Source organism: Anguilla anguilla, chromosome 6, assembly GCF_013347855.1.
Source record: "Anguilla anguilla isolate fAngAng1 chromosome 6, fAngAng1.pri, whole genome shotgun sequence".
Taxonomy (NCBI): Eukaryota; Metazoa; Chordata; class Actinopteri; order Anguilliformes; family Anguillidae; genus Anguilla; species Anguilla anguilla.
Genome location: NC_049206.1, coordinates 30,148,614 through 30,173,514, shown reverse-complemented (window position 1 = coordinate 30,173,514; position 24,901 = coordinate 30,148,614). Strand labels below are relative to the sequence as shown.

At 39.8% G+C, this 24,901-nt stretch overlaps 1 protein-coding gene across 7 annotated transcripts in view; it reads left to right on the top strand.

Moving 5' to 3' along the window:
• Positions 1 to 24,901, top strand: part of LOC118229874 (phospholipase ABHD3-like) — a 37,091-nt gene that overhangs the window by 4,390 nt on the left and 7,800 nt on the right. For 6 of the 7 annotated variants that reach the window (XM_035422346.1, XM_035422340.1, XM_035422344.1 and 3 more), the window contains 8 exons: positions 15 to 175; positions 609 to 791; positions 1,294 to 1,339; positions 7,230 to 7,337; positions 7,749 to 7,861; positions 10,261 to 10,434; positions 22,972 to 23,020; positions 23,132 to 23,297. In XM_035422346.1, coding sequence (XP_035278237.1) covers positions 72 to 175; positions 609 to 791; positions 1,294 to 1,339; positions 7,230 to 7,337; positions 7,749 to 7,861; positions 10,261 to 10,434; positions 22,972 to 23,020; positions 23,132 to 23,297 — 943 coding nt within the window. In that variant the 5' untranslated portion in view covers positions 15 to 71. The remainder of the gene's footprint in view (positions 1 to 14; positions 176 to 608; positions 792 to 1,293; positions 1,340 to 7,229; positions 7,338 to 7,748; positions 7,862 to 10,260; positions 10,435 to 22,971; positions 23,021 to 23,131; positions 23,298 to 24,901) is intronic. The other variant, XM_035422343.1, reaches the window with a different exon arrangement.

Here is a 24,901-nt window from a genome sequence, read left to right as displayed (position 1 = left end):
CCCACTCACCACAGACACCAATTCTGGTGTGCAGCGATGGGTTTCGTGTCTTCCTGCAACGCCACTGTCCCATGGTGGTTGAGCAGTTCCGGCCCACGCCCTGGTGCTGGGGCGGCCGGCTGCAGACCCTGGTCCGTGTATTTATCAAATCCAGCCCGGCTGTCACCTACAGGAAGTAAGGGCAGTCTTACTGTTCCACTGCCTTCAATTCATGGAAAGTGCCTGCTGTGTTTGTGTCTTTAAATGACAGAGGAAGCGAGAGTTTATGCATCCTTCGGATAATCTTTAATTTGTAATATTAAAAGACCTACTTGGACAAAAGTTTCTATTTATGGTGCAGGTACTCACTCTGTGAGCGTTAAATGCTTTTGATATTATTTTCCTTTTTATGGTCTCACCTGAAGAGTGGGAAAAAAGCCAATTATTGCTTCTGGACATTCTGAATTAGGAGAAAAAGAAACTACTTTCCTTCTTTTTGAGCCAAACCGTCCACCTTTTTACAATAAGATATAACATTTCACATGTGGTTAGTGACTAAACTGCAGAGGATAGATGAACTTCTGTTTCTGTGGTTTGTGGGTCAAAATCACACCCTTTTGTGTTCCCAGTGAGCTGATCAGGACGGGGGACGGAGGTCAGATCTCACTGGACTGGGTGGACAATGCAGGCAGTGCTGCCTATCCTGACTGCCTGTCTCGACCCACAGTGCTGATCTTGCCGGGTCTGACGGGGAACAGCCAGCAGACGTATGTTTTGCATGCAGTGAACCAGGCCACACGCAGAGGATACAGGTGTGTCACTAGTCCAGTGTTTCTCATCCTGCTGCCTGATCTCTATAGTGGTAAGGCCCAAATCATGTGGAAATGAATAAATATATTTGTAATTCATTTTTGATATTTTATATTTGATAATATTTTGTATTACTGTTCCTGTATCTGTACTGCTTCTGTATATTATATATGTTATTATCATGTGCAATCTGTATTGACATGATACAAGATTTGTGTACCTCTCCATTTCTGTCTCGCTTGACACTTTTTTTTATTCACAGTATTTATGCATTTCTTTTACTGTCCTTTTTAAGCTGGCTATTTCTGTAAACTTTCCCATGAAAAAAAAGTTTTGTTCTTGACAAAAGAATGTGAACAGTTCACTGAGAAAGTTCTGCCTGGAGAAGCTAAGATGAGCATCAGGAAGCGAAGATAACGCGTGATCAAGGGAAAGACGGGGTTTTGCTTTGAATTGGGATCACAATTGACTTGAGATTGCCCCTCTCTCTCTCTCTCTCTCTAGATCTGTGGTCTTTAATAACAGGGGATTTGGAGGTGAAGAGTTACTGGTGAGTAAGGGGTAAGGGGTTTTGGGGTGATTGCACATAATAAAATGTTCATACAAGCTAATGCCACAACCAAATTTATTAAGAGAAACAGACCAGCAAGAATTTAGGATAACAAATAGTGATAAAGACTTTCACACCACAAACATTAGCATGGTACATAGGGATATAACTGGAAATGAGGAAGTGAATGGGTCAGGGATTGTGTCATGGGTACTGAGGGAGTGTGAGACGGTGGGAGGGAATTGAAAAGGAAACAAAAGAAATGGGGAAAAATAGGAATGCAGGATTCTGTTGTGGTGTGTGTGTGTATGTGTATTTGTGATAGTGTGTGTGTGGCCTCAGCATTCATTACCTGGCAAGTTGGCTTTGCAAGTTTAGAGTACTTATAAAAAGAGCCCAAATTTCTTTCAAATGTGAGGTTTGATTTTTAAGTGAGGTGGATCATTTCTCCATTGACATGTAGTCTGTTAGGAGGTTTAGCCTGTGAGTGGTATTTATATATATTTAAACATGTATTTAATTTCATTAAAAAAACAAGTAAAAACATTTATCATCCAACTATAGAGCACAAGCTCAATACATTATTTAGGACATAGGTGTGGGGTAGATACAAAAAAATCCCATCCATTTGTGTATGAACATCCTAACCCTCCCCAATCTCACACACATGAACACACATCAATACATATACACAAACATCTGCATATATACACATGGCCACATGTACACGCTTTCTCTCATTGTCGTCTATGCATGTGAAAATATATGAATTGAAGTCTTGGTGTGTCTGCCAGCCAGCATCACCAAAAGGTGTACAGGCTCATGGTCAGGTTTTACCAGAGTGGAATATTTAACTCTAGGGTTTTTATTATACCATATTAATTTTAATATATACTTATTTATATGTTAAAAAATGTTCACGATGGGTAACAAGGCAACATCTGAAAAAGAAAATCAAATCTGGAAAGAACATTGGGCCTCATTCATGAATCATTTGTATGATCACTTTTTTTTATTTTTATCATAAACTGTGTGTGGAACATTTTGGAATTCATCATTTTTGGCTGGACCGCAACGGCGGAGCCAGCCCTACAAACGCGAATGTCTGTGAGTGACTGAGTGATGAAGTTAAACCATTGGTCGGCCGGATCACGTGTGTCATAACTATCAAATAAACAACAGCGCGGGTACAGCATTTTCTCCTCAGGCAGAGTGAAAAACAGTCCAGAGGTTAAGATTACGTTACCAGAGAACAAGAAAAAAAGGTAGATTTAACTAGCTAACGTTAAGTTAGATAGATTTTACAGTTTAAATAAACATTTGCAATGTATTCTCTAGTGATGTTCATGGCTAATTAATTATTAATATTAATAATATATCGTGAAATAATGTTCCAGCTAACATTAGCTAGGTAACGTAAACAGATTTGCAACTATATATGAAATAGACAAAATATCAGTATCAACCTGTATCTAGTTATGTAGGAAAAAATGTCCTTGTTATCACCAGTGGTTATTTTTTCAGTACTTTCGCGATTTTTTTCAGTGCGGGCAAATAAGTCAGAAGTGGCCCAGTGCTAGCTTTTGGTTGCTAAGGGGACGTGTATCGACCACCCCATATAAATGAATGGAACTTGACATAAATCTACTAGCATACTGTATAAGTGTCCTGTCTTGCGTATTTAAGATTAATATGAGAAAGGGTATCGCCATCAGCACGTGCAGGAATCCGTACATATTCACAGTTGTAACCCAAGTCGCAGGATGCTAAACAGCCATTAGGAAAGCAGTTTGAAATTATGAAGCAACGTCTGCGCCATTGGGTTTAATGGGTCGCGATGAGATAATTCCGAGTGTGTTGCTTGTCTTAAAGTTGATATACTGAATAAGGCTGTATTAATATAACTAAATGTAGCCTATATGTATGAAGTTGGTTTTTTACATTTAGACAATTTATTATGTGTATTTTTACAGGACTTACATTTTAATAGGTAACGATGTCCTGTTCCCTCTAATAAGTACACTAGCGGTTCAGGTGGTCGGTACACGTCCCGCCCGTCGGGTGGTCGATAATGTGCTCTCGCTCTAATGTTACTTTCGCTAGGGAGGGGCTCAAGGTTCCCAAAGTTTTGAAGGAAAAGAAATGCTTTCTAGTTCTAAAATATGTAACGTTAGTGGTGGCTACTACAATATTTTAATGTTCTTACTGGTTGCGTGATCAAATATTTGTGATGTGACAGAATTATCTAACGTTACTCATTCTCAAATGTAACCTTATTAGACAAGTAGACAGGCAGGAGTAGTAAGTGGAGCAGGAGAGCAGAGTGAAACAGGAGAGAGGGCAGAAAGAGATGAGTGGAGAGGAGAGTGGAAGAGGGCAGGAGAGAGGAGAGAAAACGAAGACTAAGCACAGGCTATCAGGCTGGGACCCTAAATGGGTAGACAAGAGCCAGGCTGCTAACTTTGCCACCGAGGCTAATAATAGTGCCCTCTGTAAGTACTGGGTCAAAGAGGCATTATGTATGAATAAATAGATGTCAATAAATATGTTCTAAAATTTGTTTTGCAGTCAAGTGCTTTTTTTATTTCATATTTTTAAATGACCTATTAATATTCACTCCGATGCCGGTGGCACGCGCGCACCACCCAGGTACAACAAAAACCTTTTCCCCCGCTAATGAAAAAAATCCTAGAGGAAACACTGTTAGGTCCAGCCATATACTAGGTTTTAACCTGGTCTTGTTTTCTTATCTGTATTTGTACATGGCTGTTTCCTTATGATAATCACATGAACAGGATTGCATATAGAATTTACAAACAGTTCAGACTGATGATCTCATACACCTGGGATATACACAAAAACAAAGGTCTGCACATGCGTCTAGAATCTTATATTGGTTTTTCATAGGAACAGTTTTAAGAACAGAAGTAAGAATAATATAAGAAAGGTTTTGTGCTACAAGGTCTCATTAATAAGACCTTGTAGTACCTGTGTAACATTAATGCCCAAATATTTAAAGCCATTTGGTGTCCAGGAAATGGGGCAGAGTGAATAAAGGCTGGCTGTTGGCTGTGAGTGAAAAAGACAAGCATTAGATTTATTAAAGTTTATCTTACATCCAGAAAGCTTGCCAAACAGTCCAATAGTATTTAGAATATATGAAATCAAGTTTTCTTGATGAGCTGTATATAACAATATACAGACAGGTGACAAATTAAAGGAAAACCCTTATGAGTAAAGTAAATGAGTGGAGAAACATTACAAATGCAGATGCTTCCATACAGGTGTACTGCATGATACAATTAAGCAATTAAATTACTGGCATGCTCTATGGCATGTATAAAAATGCTGAGCAGACCCAGTTGACCTTTTGGAGCAAGATGGCAAGAGGAAAAGATCTAAGTGACTTTGAAAGAGGGTTCATTATTGGGGCATGGGTGGCAGGAGCTTTAGTCACAGTCTGTTCAACTGGTGAGTGTTTCAATACGAGCAGTGACTAAAGTGACATCTGCATTTGGATCTATGGGAAAGACATCAGTAAATAGGGTTGGAAATTGTGGTTGAAAGTGCATTTGATGACCGTGATGCTTGTGCAATAGTGCGATATGCTAGGAAAAACAGATGAGAAACTCTTCCTTGCGAGACTGACAATGTCAATGGAGGATGTGACCAGACTGTGTCAGCTAGAACAGTCTGCCGACAACTAGAAAGAGAGGAATATTGTAGTAGGGTTGCAGTGCATAAATCCCTAATTACAAGGACAAATTGTCAGTACTCCCTCATGGACTTTGTGTTTTTGTCTCCCCCTACCTGTCAGTGTGTATTGTCACATGTGGGTTGGCTTTTGTTTTCTTCACCATGTGCTCTGGACACCGCCCCCCACCTGTTACCCCTTATCCCACTCACCTGTTCCTTGTTCCCTCATTACCCTCTGCCTATTTAAGACTGCATGTCTCACCTTAGTTTGTCAGTTCGTCCCAGATTGCTCCTGTGTGTCATCCCAGCCTGTTTTATATGATAGTTTTTGCTTGTATGACTTCTGCCCGATTATTCCGACCTCGGTTTCGCCTTACGGATTTTGGATCGTTTGCCGGCCTGCTTTGTCTGTACCCGTGCTTGATCTCTGCCTGTCCCTGGATTTTGTCTCTGCCTGCTGTTTTGGACTGACCTTTAATAAACTGTTTTGAACAGAGAATTCTGCTGTGGTCTGCGCTTGAGTCCCTACCCGTGTCGTGACACAAATGCCCATTTGAGAGTTCAGTGGTGCAAAAACCATAGGCACACTGGTCTGCAGAGGTGTGTAAAAAAGTGATATGGTCAGATCAGTCATTCTTCACCATATTCTTGACAAGTGGGTGAGTACATGTGTGGCGTACACCAAGAGAACGGTACAGGCCTGAATGCTTGACCCTTTCAGTGAGGGGGTCCGGTGGCTCTGTTCTGCTGTGGGGGACATTTCCTGGCATGGTTTGGGTCCACTTGTCCCCTTAGAGGAAAGGGTCACTGCAAATCGATGCTGTTATTCTGCGTGATCACCTTTATCCGATGATGAAACATTTCTATCCTGATGGGAGTGGTCTCTTCTAGGATGACCATGGCCCCATCCACAGGGCGTGAGGGGTCCCTGAATAGTTTGATGAGTATGCAAATTATGTGAATCATTTGCTGTGGCCATCGCAGTCATCAGATCTCAACCCAATTGAACGTGAGAGATTCTGGATCATGGTGTTACAGCACCCTCCACCACCACCATCAAAACACGAACTGAGTGAATATCTTTTGGAAGAATGGTGTTCCATCCCTTCAGTAGAGTTCCAGAGACTTGTAGAATCTATGTCAAGGCGCATTGGAGCTGTTCAGGCGGCTCGCGGTGGCTCAACACCCTACTAACACACTTTCAGCGGTAACACTTACATTTGGACAATGCAAATGCACTTGTGGTCAAGGAGTTTTTGATCCAGGACATGTATTGTTTAACCTGCTGTATATTTGCAATCTCAGTATTTCATTGCAAACTAAAAAAGAACAAATTCATTTTTGATTTTTTGCCTAGGCAATTGCATTTGTGGCACTTTATTCCTTCCTAAATTATGAATATAAACTAATCTAAGTTAGTATTGTAAATGGTACTAATGTCTTGCTTCATTTAAGCCATTTTTCAAGTCTCTGTAATGCTCACATCGGGAATTATAAAGCTTTAAATAGGGTATCCTTAAATGGGCAAGGATTGGCCAGATTTGACATGTGCACAAAGGGGTTAATTGTCGATCAAGTCAGATTGTACTACAAAGGACGACAACATCGTAAACAAGTGTGGTATTACGCACAGCTATTTTGGAAGGTACCCAGGCGTCACACATGAGCGTATATTTCACAAACGGATTTTCCTAGACAATATATGACCACTTAGTCTCGAAAGGGACATCTCTATGCGTAAAACCAATGGTAAGGTTGTATATTTATTCCATATTTAGTCGCAGATATTGACAGTAGAATGACATGATATAATTTTTGAAAAATTCCTCTTGTTTATTTCAGTGTTCAGTGAGCATAGTTTTTCACAGCTGTACTGGCAGACCTTCGGCTATTGTTGGTGTTACGCGCTCCCCCCTGTTCTGCTTTATTCCCCTTTGTCTGTCTGTCCCTCGCTCATCTCTCAGGTGCCTATGATTAGGGGCCGATTGCACCTGTAGTGCCCCTCCCTTCAAAAGGGCTCAGTGGAGAGTGGAGAGTGAGACTCCTGGCTGGGAGCATTCCCTTGTGTTTGGTCCCTCTTCCCCTTTAGTGTTTTTGTCTAAGTTTCCTACTTTTCCTTTTTCTTTTGGGGAGGGAGGTGTGGTAGTTTAGTTATCGTGGCTTTATTGTTGTTTAGTTTTTTCTCTTTTGTTAGTTTAGGGAGAAGTCCTGGGTCCGATGGCCCACTGCATGGTTGGCCCAGGCTTCTCCTTCCTTTTGTTCTTTTTGGCCAGACCTCCCTGCTCTTATTGTTTCATCATTTGTGAGTATTTTTGTGTTTTGTTAAATAAATTCATTTGCTTGTTTATTCTAACTCGGTGTGGCGTCCTATAAATATGTTCCTGCCTCTGGTAGAGCCAGTGGTTTTTGAGACCGTAACGGTTGGCTATATCTTGTTGCTACAACGGAATATAAATTTTTAGTGGTAAAAAAATGTTTTCTTGTATGCCCAAATAGACACTATTATCCAGTGTGTCGTGTAGTTACAGATGTGACTGCAGGGAGGGGGTGCATTAGACATTTTGGATAGATTTGGAGACACTGGGTACATTACGCTGAGGTTGTTGATGTTCCCATTTTACAGAAAATTCGACTTACTGTTGGTCTCTGTATTACATTTCCCCCCCTGAAGTCATTGTGCCTTTCCCATTCATTCCATGCACTCTCCCCCCAGACCCCCCTGACGTTCTCTGCAGCTGATACCTCAGATCTGGAGCGTGTGGTCCAGCACGTGAAGGAGCTCTTCCCACAAGCACCACTCCTTGGGACCGGAGTCTCTCTGGGAGGGTAAGTGCTATCACAAACATGCAAAAAATATGAGCATATTTTCACCAGCTTAACATGTGAACAGATTTTCAGGATAAAATGGTTTCATTTTCATGGTTAACTAGAAGATTTTAACCGACAAACCAATAAGTTAATTTGAATGAAAAGCCAGGTATGCCAGGCTTTTAAATCCTGCGACTGTACAATCAGTGAGCTCCATAATGTTTGGGACAAAGGTTTTGGAGGGAATATGAATGAGTTTAGGGGTGGTGGTATAAAAGACATGACAGAAAAAAATTATGCAATATTCAAACTTGATTTTCTTTTCTCTTATTGCCATTTTATTTAATGTAGAAGTTGGAAAGTAAAAACTAGCCTAACCCTTTCCCTTTCTTCATGAGCTGCTGTAGAACTTTTGAAATAACTCAAAACTCTTCAGGATAACCAAACAGTTATTCTGAATATATAGAGTTTCACTTTGAATGTTCGATTGAACAAGTAACGTGAAAAATCTATTTTTTGGAATAGTGCTATTGGCTTGTGCTAGCTAGCCTACATCACATGGTTTCATGGAATTGCAATCAATGGCTAACACTAGCACTTGCTTTGTGTAAGTTTGATCACCACTGCAGTGAAGTTAAAATAGTCAACAAACTACAATTTCTGTGAGAAATGTATTGTCCTGCTCATGTGCAAAACTGCTGGGTCATTCTCATGCACTCATGAAATCACAAGTTCAAGGTTAATATATGAAAAAAATAGTTAAATTTATGTAGATTGTTTTCAAATTTGTCGTGCTCATGTGCACAACTGCTGGGCCATTCTCAGGCACTCATGAAATCACCATGGTTAGTATATTAAAAAATTATATGTATGAAAATGAAAGTATTTTCATCAGTATCTTCATTTATATAAATATTTTTCATTTTCACCCAAAATCTCATTACTGTGTCATTTCTAGGACTTGAGGGTATCTTTTAAACTAATTAAACAAATAAAGATTTGACGTAAACATATTTATAAATTGTAGAAAATAAAATATTTATGAATTCAGTATTGTGTTTTCTTAAACACATACAATGCAGTTGAAAGATTTTAATATTTAATCTACGTTTTGGTTTTTCTGTGATCTAAATTTTGGGATGCCTGTTATGGGAAAATGGTAAAACGTTACAGCATCAAATAACATGTTTACGCACACGTGAAGGTGGGTTGATATAACGTGGTTTACCTGTCTACGTTCTAAAGATCCATAATTTGAGATTATTTGGTATTCTGAACACAGGGATGTTAGGGAGTTGTTTTGTCTTTTTCTACATAATTATTGGTCCTATTCATGTCAAAGCGTTTTTGTGTCTCGGTGAGCCAATCAGCAGCCACAATCATAAACCTCATTCATCTGGAGAAAAACTGCCATTGAATTAACATCAGATTTCTCAGGATGCAGCGCCTCCCCATGTATTCTTTGGAACACCGTGAGTCTATGTTACCTCTTTCAGTACAGTTGAACCCCTTTTGCAGACTGTACCTCAGTGCTTCCTTCTGAACCACACACTTCCCATACTCCTTGTTCCCCATATCCTTCTATTCAAATAAAAAAATAAAAAAAAAATAAAAAATTCACTTTCTAATGCACTTGCAATGGCAGTTTTTATTTTTTGTTTTTATTTTTTATACACTGCTACATGTGGTCTTAATTTACAGATTTGATGCTTTTGCATTTATCTCCGCCAGGCGTGAGCCTGGAGGGGATCATGCGTTTGGTTGTGTGTGTGTGTGTGTGTATGTTTGTGCGTGTGTGTGTTTGTGCATATGTGTCCCTGTCTGGAGATAATCTCGCATACTACTGGGCAGATCAGCCTAATATTTGTTGTGCATGCTGACAGCAGGCCAAGGACCTGAATTCTCAAATATTTAGCAAATCGGTCAACGAAAAGTATTTTATTTGAATTAATTTCCATCATTGTTGTCCATTGAAATAGATTAAGTGCTAACTCCTCACTCCTCCTAACCAGCCGGTAGGGGCCGCAAGTGATCAACAACTGCTTCCAAACGGACAGACACGCCTGGCGGAGATCTGCACTCTATTAGTTTGAACTTATGCACTTGCTGCAAGTTACTTTGTATAAAATGCATCTGCTAAATGATAAAAGGTGGTATAATAATAATAATAATAATAATGGTAATAATTATTATTATTTTGACACAAACTCTTTCTCCGACTCTTTGCATCCAATCACAATTGTCTGGACTCTTGCCTCTCTCTGTTGAGGTATCTATATCTATGTATTGGTCAGACTCCTCCCTGAATAAAAACATTTTCAAAAATGGTTGTCTGTTAGGAGTTCTGAATAAGTTACTTTTTTGGTATTTGCTTCTCCCTGCATTTTTGCTTTTGCTTTTCCCTTCCCCTATCTCAGGATGCTGCTGCTGAACTACCTGGCCAGAAAAGGCAGCGAGGCTGGGCTTCTGGCAGGCCTCACCATGTCCGTCAGCTGGGACACCATGGAGTCATGTGCCTCCTTGGAAAAGCCTATCAACCGGCTGCTCTTTAATCGCCACCTCACTGGGAACCTGTGCCGAGCCATCAGCAGGTCAGCATACAACACCGTAGCAGGCGTGCAACCAGACATGTCTGTCGGAGGTGGCTAGTTGTGCCTTAAAAAAAGATTGTAAATGTAGCATCATGGCCTCTGATGTCCTCACACAGCGATTTCTGAGCTTAAATGTGCTTGTTTCCCAATGAGTTATTGGTTGACTAAAGACAATACAACTGCATCAGTATCTTGTAAAACATTAATAGTAGGCGGCAATACCAATAATGTCCATTTTACAAATAGCACAATCATGCTAAATTGTAGTATAGCACACACAGATTATTGATGAGTCAGCACTATCCTGCTGACAGGAGATAGCACAGCTGCTGGGATAAACACGTACATAGTAGCAGTAAGCTGGCTACAGATAGCCTAGTAGCCAGGCCTCCACTACTAACAGGTATCGATAGGAATAGGAAAAACAACACGGTGTGCCTTCTAGCTCCTTTTATCTAATTCAGACACTGCAATTTTTCCATTTTGTAATATAATGAGTGAATTGGCGTGCTACCGTGACAGACTACCAATACTTTGATAATGCTAAAACTGTCTCTGGACAGACTGACAGTCCAATTCGGTGACACAGTGCACTCACTACAGCTGGCAGGGATGGGACGGGACCCACAACAGAAACAACACGAGTAACCACAGATTTACAGCAAGGTGTACTGCTATTATAGCTGCAGTTGAGGCCAAAAGTGTACATACACCTAGGCTAAAGACATTCCAACTCAATTTTTCACAACTCCACACATTTCATGTTACCATACGTTTCCTGTGTTAAGTCAATTTAGGGTATCTACTTTATTTCCATAAGAGGTCATTTCAAAATAATAAAATAATAGCTAAGGGACAGATTTATTTCAGCTTTTATGTACTATATCAGATTTTCAGTGGGTCAAAAGTTTGTATACATGTATAGTATTTGGTGGCATTGCCTTTTAATTTCTCAACTTGAATCAAACGCTTGGGATAGCCTTCCACAAGCTTCTCACAATACTTTGCCGGAATTTTTGCCAATGTTTGTACAGATGCTCGTGGTGCCTTCAGTTGTTTGGAAATTTCTCCTAAGGAGGAACCGGACTTGTGGAGATACACAATTTTTTTTCTCAGGTCTTGGCTGAGTTGCTTGGATTTTCCCATGGTATCAAGGGCAAAAAGGCAGTGACTCTAAAGGTAGGCCCTTAAATACAGTCATAGGTTCCAATTAACTCATTATTATGACAACTGGCCAATCAGAGGCTTCTAAAAAGTCATTGCATCAATTTTTGGAATCTTCCAGACTGTTTAAAGATACAGTCAACTTGGTGTATGTAAACTTTTGACCCACTGGAATTCTGATATAGTGAATTAAAGCTGAAATAAATCTGTCTCTGATCTATTTAAAATTACATCTGATGTGGACAAGGTAGAGGCCCCAATTGACTTGCCAAAAGAAACATGGTGCAGGTACACTTGGTCAGTCTGTGCCGTCCAAATGGAAATTATTTTCTTTAAGAACATGCAGTGCATCTGAGCTGTTGCGCTTCACTCTCCGGCATTACCGGGAGCAATATTCCTTCAAAGCTGAGTTCAGTTATTCAGCTACGCCGGTTACACTGTATCCCACACCTACGTGACTAACCCGCCGTCCACAGACAAAGGGACACGTGCGCACAAACCAGAGACTAAAAAATATGGACAAAGCTACTGTGACGTCACCCATTGCCTCTCCGTGGGTCTGTAAAACACGTTTTGAAGCTCAATGGCGGGCGCGGCCATGTTCTCGATTTGGAGCCAAAACCATAGAGTTAAGCGGTCTTGTGATTTTTACAATGTGATTGACAGTCCGGGGCGGAAAAGCCCATCAACCTGAACGAACGATTGCAGAACGAACTTGAGGCTAGCTGACTGAGTTTAATTTCCATCCGTGACTGTACTGTGTCATGTAATCATGTTGTATGTATGACATTAATAATACAATTATGTTCAGTTATCTTCAATTTATGTTTCTCGGCAAAACGAATATGCTTAGCTAGCATATCAGCTTGCCAGTGAGCTAGGTAAGCTATCCGTGGTTAGCTCACGCATTAGCAATATGAACTACAGGGGAGGAACATCGACTGCACTGATGGTCAATCAATCAGAGATGTGTAGACTACTGGTGATTTGACTAGGCTAATTTTCATATAACTGTCTGGTAGACCTGCTGTTAACCAAGCAAGTTATCGTCGTAGGGTTTCGCCACAGTCAGTTAATGAACCATTAACTGCTACTACTCCTTCGCCGTTTGTGGTGTTTACTTGCTGGGTGACGCTAGCTGACCGATCGTTCGCAAGTCACTTTTTACCGAATAAAAATTAACACTGTCAGCGGTGATTAACAAATCTACCAAGTATTTTAATAACTGATTTACAGGCGTGTAAATATGACAACGCACTTTGTACAGCAAGTTTTCCACCTGTTGCATAAAGACAAAAATAATGTACATTGAATTTCTAATTATTATTATTTTCTTGCTAGCTTCTAGCTTTGTCACATTCGTGCAGCATAGCCCAGGTAGACATTTACGGAATGTACACGACTGACAAGCCGTCAAACACGTTTGACAGATGGAATATTTGTCGGTTAGGGTTAGCTAGCTAGTCAAATGGCTTGGTAGCCGAAGTTGCGAACTGTTTTAGCATAGGCTACTGGACTACCACATATAGCAAATAAGCGTTAGCTGATTACGCTTTCTGCCAACTAATTATTTGGTTAAGTGGGCTAAAGGAAATAGTAAAAATGACTTGGCTACCGCAAAACTTCAGAGGAAGTTTTATGGTCGTCTAGTGCAGCTGTAAATAGCATACGCTATAATGAAAACACTACAAAATGGGATACCTGCATTTTCTGACTTCGCACAGGTGGACCGTGGTCGGAGCCGCAATGTCAAGGCCAAGAGACGCCACCTCCCACCCCAGTGACCACAGATTGTAGCCCCTACTGTAGCTCAGTCCTCTGCAGTAATCCGGAAGTGACGCAAGCTGTACCTCATTGGTCCAGAACAAATATTGGCACTGTGCCCAAATGACGCAATAAATCATGAAATCGACCCATGGACAGTCATAAGACGAATAAAATACACCTATTATGACTATTTGTTCTTGTGAGAAAAAATTAGTGACTTTGTATTTTGATCGCATTTGTACCGTAGACTTACATGGAAACCGGATATGAAAACACCTATACTGGAGCCATCCGTAGTGGCGCTAGTGAGCAACCAGGAACTACAACACCAGGAAATGAGCTTCAAAAACGAAGTCTGGTTTTGGCCGCTTGGCACAAACGCACACGAACCCCTATCTTCTCATATTTTGCAGTTTCCCCATTTAGATTAGTTGTGTATGTAACATGAAAAGTGCGTTGTGAAAAACTGAGTTTGAATAGCTTTAGCCTAGGTGTACAGTGCCCTCGGAAAGTACGATTTGGAAAGGCACACACCTGTCTATATAAGGTCCCACAGTTGACAGTGAATGTCAGAGCAAAAAGCAAGCCATGGAGTTGAAGGAATTGTCTGTAGACCTCCAAGACAGGATTGTGTCCAGGTACAGATCTGGGGAAGGGTACAAAAAACGGATGCCACTCCTCAGTAAAAGGTTCATGACAGCCCGCTTGGAGTTTGTCAGAAGGCACCTAAAGAACTCTCAGACCATGGGAAACAAGATTCTGGTCTGATGAAACCAAGATTAAACTTTTTGGCCACAATGCCAAGCGTCACATCTGGAGGAAACCAGGCACTGCTCATCACCTGGGCAGTACCATTCCTAGAGTGAAGCATGGTGGTGGCAACATCATGCTGTCGGGATGTTTTTCAGTGGCAGGGACTGGGAGACTAGACAGGATTGAGGGAAAGATGAACGGAGCAAATTACAGAGAGATCCTTGATGAAAACCTGCGCCAGAACGCTCCGGACCTCAAACTGGGGCGATGGTTCACCTTCCAACAGGACAACGACCCTAAGCACACAGCCAAGACAATGCAGGAGTGGCTGTGTGCTTAGGGTCGTTGTCCTGTTGAAGTCTGTGAATGTCCTTGAGTGGCCCAGCCAGAGCCCGGACTTGAACCCGATCTAACATCTCTGCAGACACCTGAAAATAGCTGTGCAACAACGCTCCCCATCCAACCTGATAGAGCTTGAGAGGATCTGCGGAGAATAATTTTTTATTTTTAACCTTTTTAAAACCTATTTACCCAGGGTAGGTTCACTGAGCACGGATGCTCTTTTGCAGGAACGCCCTGCTTCACACTCATACACATACACACCTGGGAGCTGCCCAGTACAACCACAATCCTCTATTGTTGGCCACTGAGCAGCTCCACTGGAGGGAGGGAACTTTTTTTTTTTTTTTTAGCCAATTAAATCAGGGGATGATTAGGTGGCAAGTTTTTGTGAGAGCCAGATCTGGGATTTTATAGCCAGGACAACGGGGAACCCCCTATTCTTTGCAAATAGTGTCATGAGATCTTTAATGACCACAGTGAGTCAGGACCTAGGTTTAACGTCTCATCCGAAAGACGGCATCTCCTACAGCACAGTGTCCCCGTCACTGCACTGGGGCATTGGGGTTTATTTGACCAGAGGGAAGATTGCCCCGTGCTGGCCCACCAACACCACTTCCAGCAGCAACTCCCTGGTATTCCCTGGTGGTCTCCCATCCAAGTACTGACCAAGCCCACACCTGCTTAGCTTCAGCCAGTCGGCAGGAGCAGAGTGCATGGTGGTATGGCTGCTGGCAAATGGAAGAATTAACCCAAATACAGGTGTGCCAAGCTTGTAGCGTCATACCTAAGAAGACTCGAGGCTGTAATCGCTGCCAAAGGTGCTTAGACTAAGTACTGAGTAAAGGGTCTGAATACTTATGTAGTCAAGTCAAGTCATTCAGATTTATATAGCACTTTTTCTGACCGAGTCAGTACAAAGTGCTTAACAGACATTGACATGTACACACAGGTTGAGAAATACCCATGTGTACATATAAGTATAGTAAAAGAAAAAACATTTTATTGTGGTTTAAAATAAGTATTTTAGAAACATACATCTGGCTAAAGCTTAATAAGAGAGAGAGATAAAAAAGATAATAATCATAATAATAATCATAATAATAAATTAAAACAAGAGTCACTCCCCCCCTAACTGATAAAAATTTGAGTTTTAAGTTTAGATTTAAAACTGGCTACAGTCTCCGCAGTCCGAACGTCGATTGGGAGTTTGTTCCAAAGCAGTGGAGCTCTGCAGGAAAAGGCTCTACCACCTGCAGTAACTTTGTTGATTCTTGGAACCACAAGAGCATCGGAGTTTTGCCAGCGCAATGAGCGACAAGCTCTATACGGGACAATACGATTGCTCAAATATTGTGGTGCAAGCCCGTTCAGGACTTTAAAAACAAGCAAAATCACTTTAAAATCAATTTTCTTTTTGACAGGTAGCCAGTGTAGAGAGGCCCGCACTGGGATGAAATGGTCGTATTTTCTCTTCCTAGTAAGGACCCTAGCTGCTGCGTTTTGAACCATCTGGAGACTATTTAATGATGTTTTAGAACACCCAGATAGTAGCGCATTACAATAGTCCAGCCTCGAAGTTATAAAGGCATGAACTAGCTTTTCCGCATCGTGCAGTGACATCATATTTCTAAGTTTAGCAATCCTACAAAGATGATAGAAAGCCACTCAGGATATGTTTTTGATGTGAGTATTGAATGAAAGATCTTGATCAAAGATTGTGCCTAGATTCTTAATAGCTGCACGAGTAGTAGCAGAGAAAGCATCGAGGTTCAAAATATAGTCGTCGAGGTTTAGGGTGTAATTGGCCATCTTACTTTTAACAGCCTTGGTGCCTAGAACCAGTACTTCAGTTTTATCAGAGTTCAAGAGGAGGAAGTTACATGTCATCCAGTCCTTAATATCCCTGAGACAGGCCTCCAATTTAGAAAGTTGCAATAACTTATCTGGTCTGACCGAGAAATAAAGCTGTGTGTCATCAGCATAACAGTGGAAATTGACACCATGTCTATGGATAACATTTCCAATGGGGAGCATATACAAAGAGAGAAGGAGTGGCCCAAGCACTGAACCCTGGGGAACACCGTATCTCACTCTGGAATAGCTGGAAGACTCCTTGTTTATTAGCACAAATTGGTAGCAATCTGTTAGATAGGATCTGAACCATGAGAGTGCTTTACCGCTTATACCAACAAGGTTTTCGAGTCTGTTTATGAGTGCGATGGTTTATAGTATCAAACGCAGCACTGAGATCCAGCAGCACAAGTAAGAAATGTAGTTACGATCAGTGGCAAGGAGAAGATCATTTGTTACCTTAATTAAGACTGTTTCTGTGCTATGGTATGGTCTGAAACCAGACTGAAAGATTTCATAAACACTATGTAGAAGTGAACAGAGTTACTGTGCTAAAGATTTCTCTAATATTTTGGACAAAAAATAAAGATTGGAGATCTTATATTGGAAGTCTATAATTTATCCTCTGGGTCCAGATTAGGTTTTTTGAGAAGAGGCTGAATTACAGCCAGCTTAAACAACTTTGGTATATATCCAGCAGTCAAAGACACATTTATAACATTTAATAGTGGCTTGCCAATCAATGGTAGAAGCTCTTTAACTAGTTTTGTGGGTATAGGATCCAGTATACAGTATATAGGATCCTCAACTGTAGAAAGGCTAGCTAGTGGAAGAGGAAAGAATAATTAATTAAAATACACCATTACTCACCCCAGTTTTTTTTTTTTTGCCATTTTAGGTGCAATGCAAACAGCCAAACGGCATTTCACCAAAACAGCAAGAGATACCAGTAATGTAACTAGATAGCTAGTTATTTTGTTCCTTGTTCCTTAGTGCATCGAAAGACTTGCCTTGAACCTAATTTTGCACATATGTCTGTATCTAGGCAGTGGCAATCATTCTGACCTTTCTTTTCACCAGCATCGTCACATAGCATTCTGACTAGGCATGCACATTTCATACAACATTTTTAGTCTATTCTCACAGCCCATTAACTGAGTATAAATGGCTTTTAAAAAGAATAACTCAAAATAGGACTACCGATTAATTAGTTGTAGCCTATAGCTTATGTCAGAGAGGTTATACTAAGACATGCTCAAATAATCATTAAAACAGGATTTGAATTGTGTATTAAAGGCATAACAACAAATTATGAAACAAAATTATACAAACACAGATTCACGGACTGAGAAATCTGCACAGGACAGGAGGGACTGCTGACATTTTAGTACAAGCTGGCTGAACTGCTACTGTGATGCTGACAAAATATATTGTTTATTAATGCTGCTAATTAATGGTTAAGTTTGTAATAAACAAATTAACCGGTCTTGTAATAAAATAGGAAAGTTTTGCGCCCCACCAATTTTCAGTTCACCAGTCGCCGCTGGTTGAGGGAGAGTGACTGACAACTCTCAATCTTTTGGTTTTAGGATTAAACAGCATCAATGACTTTCGGTGTTGTTTCACAATTATTCTAGTTGGGCATTAGTCACATAAACATCTCACACTTTCATAAATCTGTCAAATTAAATCATCAACCACCATAAATGATCGGTCTGTGTACCGACTGTCACTATTGCATGTCGCGTAACAGCAATGTTTAATATAAACCATGATTTCTTACAAGATTTCTTACTGAAAGCTTGTAACGTTACCGATTCTGGCGCCTTCTCCATAGACGTGTGTACTAATGCGACTGCTTTGTTGTCTGACTTCCGGTTGTTGAGTGTCACCGGAAGTTACGTTGAAGAGCTAAAAGTAGCTCCGCCACGGAGCGCTATTGTGGGAAGTGAGAGCAAATTATGAGTTCCTCTAGTCTCCCACAATCTCACTTGTGGGTGTGTTTTTAGTAGTAGTAGTAATTTATTTCGGTCCTTATTAACAATTTTCCAAAAAGAATGCACATAGAAATAAATAAAGAACAATAAGGCATTAAATTAAAAGGAAAACAAAAAATATTGACCGAAAAGGTGTAGGCTGAAGCTTTAGCTTATTATACCTATCATTTTTACATAACATATTCTAATAGGCAACCCTTTCACTACTAGGTTTAGGCTATACAAAAACAAAACAAAACAGAAACAAAAACAAAAGTTCCCAACGTTTCATACACAATAATGATCATAACTCAGTTTTATATTTGTTTACCACATTATTTTTAAACATTTTTTTAAATTTGCAAAGTGAACTACACATTCTTAATTCCTTGTCTATTCCACAAGTTAACCCCTTTGACAGGTATACATCTAATTTTTATATTTGTCCTTACCCTTGTTTTTTTAATCATACCTATTCCCCTAAATTCATACTAGTTCTCTCTAATTTCAAACAACCTCTGAATACAGTTAGGAAGCAAATTATTTTGTGCTTTGTACATTATCTGTGCCATTTTGTTTCTAGATCAACTAGAAACAAAATTTTAAAGCATGTAAGTTAATAAATAGTGCGTTAGTTGGTTTGTAATAATCTGTTCGATTTACAATTCTTATAGCTCTCTTCTGTAGGATGAAAATCGGATTATTCTATTTTTAATTAATGTGTTTTGACTATCAAAAATGTGTATTCCAGGTATCTCCATTGAAATTATGAATAATAACTCAAATTAAAGATGTCCCCACATTAGTTCTGACTAGTCATAATTTCAATTAAAGATATATTTAATTCCTTGTGATTTAAAGTAATAACCTCAAAGATTTTCATTTAAATAAATGTCTTTTAAGTCACTATCTATCGCTACATTGGGTAACACAATGGTGATTGAGCCTATTTTTATATTAATTTATACTATTATTATTATCATAATTCATGATTAAAAAACTTGGTGTCTGTGGCGACATTCCCGGGAAAAAATCACAAGCGGCGCACAGTTAGTGACGCGTTTTTCATCACCCATCAGTGGTTGGTCCGCCAGAGAGGGTAGGCGGAACAAACTCAACATGCTCGCTCTTCAACTCACTTGTGTGTGAGCGGCGTACTGTTTTTTCCGGTGTCTGTATGCGTTACAATAACAGAGAAAGGGGGGGTTGGGGGAGTTATGGAACCCTAAAAAGTTTTTGTGTAACATGAGAGATCATATTATTTGTTGATGTAGATTTCGTATTACATTTAATGACAATGTAACTTTACTAAATTACATAGCTATTTGCACAGCTAACGCTGGCTACCGGACCATGTCAAGAAAGACAACATTAGTTTAGACAACGTTGCGCACAGTATCCATCTCTCATATCAGGTAACGTTGTGTTAGCTAGCTAGCTAATGTAATTAACACAATCTACTGTCGGCTAACAATTAGAAAAAAACGCTAGCTAACGCTACCAACCGGTACCGACCTCGCAAACCGTCTCTCGAATGCAGTGCTACCTTGTTGCAACGTTGCAGTGTAGCTAACTTAAGGCCAGTTCAGATCAATGTTTCGCAACGAGACTGGGTGCAACTTGCAAAATTCCAAGACGTCTGATTGTAAACGTTCTAAAACTGCACTTGGCGATTTGACAAGGACGTTCTTTTTTTAGGGCAGGCAACGGCTCTGCTACTAGCCAGTTCACACCGCTGCAATTTTCTCTGCAACATTCTAAAACCGTTTCGCCTCATTGCGAATCATTGATCTGAACTGGCCTTAACGTTACCGTTATTTACATTGCCATCGAGTTCATCAATATATTATAATGATCGGAATAAAGCCGGGGTATGTGGAGCAGAGCCGGGTCTGATTTCTGAAGACGTCATGCAGGAGAAAACTAAGTAAAAGAATATGGCAGTATGGATTAGCATTGTTATTATTTTATTACGCTTCCTCATATGTTCCTTCAGCCTTTATGCCCTTTTTGATGAAATCTCCTTTGTTTTTGTTTTATTCTTCTTGTTCTGATTGCTAATTTAACACCCAGCTCAGCTTTATTCTCTACCACACAACAATCATTCACGAGAAAGACTGCTTATTGTGCACGAGATACATAATTGCACGAGCCACAGTGAATCCCGCAAATTCTTCTCTGCAGTGTAAAGACGTACATACCGGGCAAAAGATGGATAAAGAAAGTTTGCAGAAATTGATCATCACTAATTCTACCCCTTTGCTATGGCATTTTAATCCGGCTCGGCAGTGTAAAGACATCTTGAGTTAGCCTAATGTTAGACAACGAATGAGTATGTCGTTACTTTTATAACAACCGTTTTTTATTCAGTAAATAGTAAGTGTTATAGTTGGCGTGCCAACTGACTGACGTCACACAGGCGACACTGGTTGGATCCGGTTGGATCTGTGGGAAGTGAGGTCCAAAAACACACCTGCAATTACCGCTTCTCGCCATTGGCACCGCCATAGAGAACGAAACTGAAATCTTCAAGATTGTCACTTTAAGATATCTGAAACTAAGATATTACTAGTCAAAATACAATTATAGATATCTTGAACTGGAGTTATGACTGTAATCAAAATAAAATGGTCACATATGGCAAGCCCTTTTAACATTCAGTAGTTTTGCTTGACTACAATAATTGCATTTGTTACGAGTTACAAATCTACAGGTGCAGAGTAAACCTGGCCAGCTGCCTAGCTATAACCTGAAAGCTAGACCTATAATTAAAGCTACATTCTTATGGTTTTAGATTTGTACCCTAACCTGGTATAGGGTGTGTGGTGTAAAGTGTGTGTATAAATGAAACAAAAGAAAACATAAACAAAATACTGCCAAGGCAGTCCCCTCCCCCTTACCGGCAGAGAGGAAGATGTCCATGTAGGACTGGACCAGCACTGCCTCTAGGCCTCCTGTCTGGCACTGTTATGTCTTGTTTCTCCTTTCTGTTTTTTAGATTTAGTGAAAATTAAAATGTACGCAGACAAATAATCAACAAGGAAAACAAAACATAATGAACGCAAAGGAGAGGCAGCACACTGATGGAGAAGAGTTTGCAGGTGTTTCACAAAGAGTCTTTTCCACAGACAGTATCCAGGCATTTTGAAAACATGGTGTGATCAATTTTGGTTGAAGAAATGGCAGTGACTGTTCTCAAAAAAACAGCCACTGCCATTTCTTCAACCATAATTGATCGCAATATGTTTTCAAAACATTATATTTATGTTATATTTTATTTGGCAAACGCTTTTATCCAAAATGAGTGTATACCGAAGATCGTTGGAACAACTACAGAACATAGGCCAGACATAGTACAATTCTCATAATGTATCAGTTATCCAGAGCCATGAACATAGCTAGTTACAACTGAGAGCATAAAGACCAATATCCATTGCAAGCCTGCATCAGAGTCACGTCGGGGCACAGCAGAGTTGACAAGGAATAATTGTATATCTGTGGAGTCACAATGTCAACATATCAGTGGCATATCAAGGTCTTGGTTTAGTTTGATCCAAACTGTAACCACTGAATCTGAATTCCATACAATGCAGAAGTGGTGGTTTTATACAGGGGGGGTTTCTTTGTTTTGGTGAGCTCTGTCCATTTTCTGTTTTTGGGATAAGGTATTAAATGTCACACTGTAGAAATTAGATGCATTGTCACTGCTTCCCATAGGTTAATGTGTGTGTGTTTTATTTTTTTTTGGGGGGGGGGGGGGGGGGGGGGTTTGCACCAAAAAATGTGTTAGGGCACTTTTTCATTTATTTTACTTGTGGCCATATCTAGATGAAAATGAAGTCTGCATGGCCCGTTTTGCCTCAGATTAATCATTTTTGCAGTAATGTTCTCAGTTACATTACACTATCCGAATGATTCAGAAGATAATATAATCATATAATCACATATAATTAAAAAAAATAATTTAGGGGCTTTAAAGTCATTGGTGCCTGATATATAAAATATCCTAATTTCTAGACAACACAATGGTTTTCATAAATTTCAATTGAAGTAGTAACTGTTAACATTACTGCTGCTACTATAACCTACTATATACTAGCCTTCTTTTTTATTTTTTACATCTGTCAAACGTGAAGTTAGCTTTTTCATTAGCTAATGCTTGCTAAATGCTAACTATCATTAATCCAAATAATGTTGATAACTTTGCAGTCTTGCTTAGGGCAGAGGACACTTTCTTCTGAGGAAATGATGCATGAAAACTGCAAACTTTTCACCGATTTTGGAAAAACCTTTCGTTGCCTGGCACAGATGTAGGCGCACAACTGTCCTTCAAATTATGTTTACTCACTGATGTGTGGCTGCTCAACTTTACACACGCCTGCTTTGAGTTAAGAAAAGGAGGGGCAGTCAGCTGTGTGTCACTTTGACATTTGAAAGAAAAAATAACGAATTCAAAAGTATAGTGTGTTTCATACAGAAATAAGCAACTAAATAGAGAAAAATATTTTTGGGCAGGGCAAAATCTATTTGGGAAGGCGGCCAAAATTAATTCATTGTAGTGTATGCATTATTTTTGGGGTATGTAAGCCATCATATTAAGTAATTATTTCTTGGGTGGCTTTCCTGTTTTTGAAGTCTTTAAGCTTTTATCTGTAAAATTCAATGGCTTGTGCCATCTCTGCAGACACAGGAAGATGCTGGAGACTGTGGTGGATGTGGAGCATGTGCTGAAGGTAGGCCATTGACCCTGCACCCCATTCTTTGATCTCTGCCCTCCAGAAAGAGTATTGAGATATCCAGCCAAATTTCATCAGGGTAAACATCTCCCCCTTCACCTCTGCCAGGCACAGACCATCCGGGAGTTTGACGAACGTTACACCTCAGTGATGTTTGGCTACAAGTCCTGGCAGGACTACTACCAGGATGCCAGCCCTGGGTACAAACTGGCCCAAACTGCTGTTCCTGTTCTGTGCCTGAATGCGGCTGATGACCCCTTTTCCCCGAAACATGGTGAGGATTTCCTTCAAACATGCTTTATACGAAGTCATGGGCTACATCTAGAGAGTTGTGCAGGTATCCCTGGTGAACTTTATTATTGATATTTGATGTAGGTGTGAACAGGTGTATACAACAGTTTTTGGAGTGAAAAAGTTATCACACCTAAAATCAAGTAAATTGCTATTCTGTATTCCGGTTTCTGTGGACTCGGTCCCATCAATGGGTATGTCCTCTATGTGCAGACATCACTTCTCCCAACAGATTGCTTGCAAACAGTGAGTCCATAAAATCACACTTGCAATAGGACTGATGTCCCTATGAGATGGAATTGTTTGTAGTGTGATACTTTATAGTGGTTAAATAAAAAGAAGTCCTGTTCGATAGACATTCAGGGAAAATTTTTGCTTTGGAAAATGGTTAAGTTAAAATATTATTTGAACCATTGATTCAAACACACACAGATTCCACTTGCATTGGCATTCGGTCCCGGTTAAAAACTAAGGGCGACCGTGCCTTCTCCAATGCTGCCCCAAGGCTCTGGAATATTCTACCATTTTTTATTAGGTCTTCCCCCTCCATTGACTCTTTTAAATCCCGTATTAAGACACACCTTGGCATATAAGTCTTAATGCTTGGCATGTGTTGTCTTTGTATATTGTATTTTATACCTTTTATTTTATTTATTTATTTATTTATTTATTTATTTATTTAATGCATCTTTTTGTTGTTCATTGTACAGCACTTTGGTCAACTTCTGTTGTTTTTAAATGTGCTTTATAAATAAACTTGACTTGCCTATACTTGACTATAGCCAAAGAAGAAGAACTGAAGTTATTGTGACATTATTTAGGCTTGGTTGGGGCAGGTTTGAGTGTGGATGATTATAGATCCAAGGTCATCAATTAGCAGCAAGTTTTCTTTGGCCCCACCATCCTCTCAAACACCAAATGTGAAGTAGAATAAAAGTCTGAGACCTTTTTTCAGTTATTTGCAGTTTGTTTTAAATAGAGGGCAAAGCATTGAACATTGTCCTACCACCAATGACAACTGAAATGTAGACACCATATTATCAAAAAAATGAGGTAGTGCAGAGTGCACTGATTAGCAGTGCTTCGCATTATTGGTCCCATTGTTTTTGATAAGAAATAAAATAAACAGGCTCGTGCAAAACTTACTGACACTTACTGAAGTTTAACAGAACATAAGTTGACTTGTCTGGGTAAGCCAGTTTGTTTTTCAGTCTATCCCTCCCTATATATATGTCCCGCTGGCCTTTCATCCTATCAAGATGAATAAAATCAAATTTAAAAATGCATATTAGTTTTCAGATTATGAAATGCTGTAATAAAAATGGACAGCCTACAGCGCCTGCAAAAATTTCTAAAAACGTGTTTTCATTTTGTCATTATGGGGTATTGTGTGTAGATTGATGAGAATTAAAAAGAATTTAACCACTTGTAGCTCACTTGAAGGGAAGCACTTGTAGCTCGCTCTTGTTGGCTGAGTGAACAAGTTAGTATTTTCATGCTGTGATCATAGCTTGCTTTCAAGGCCTCAATTTTTCTGCTCCGTGCCTCAGACTAGTTGATACAATTCACTGAGCGTCCTCTGCTTCT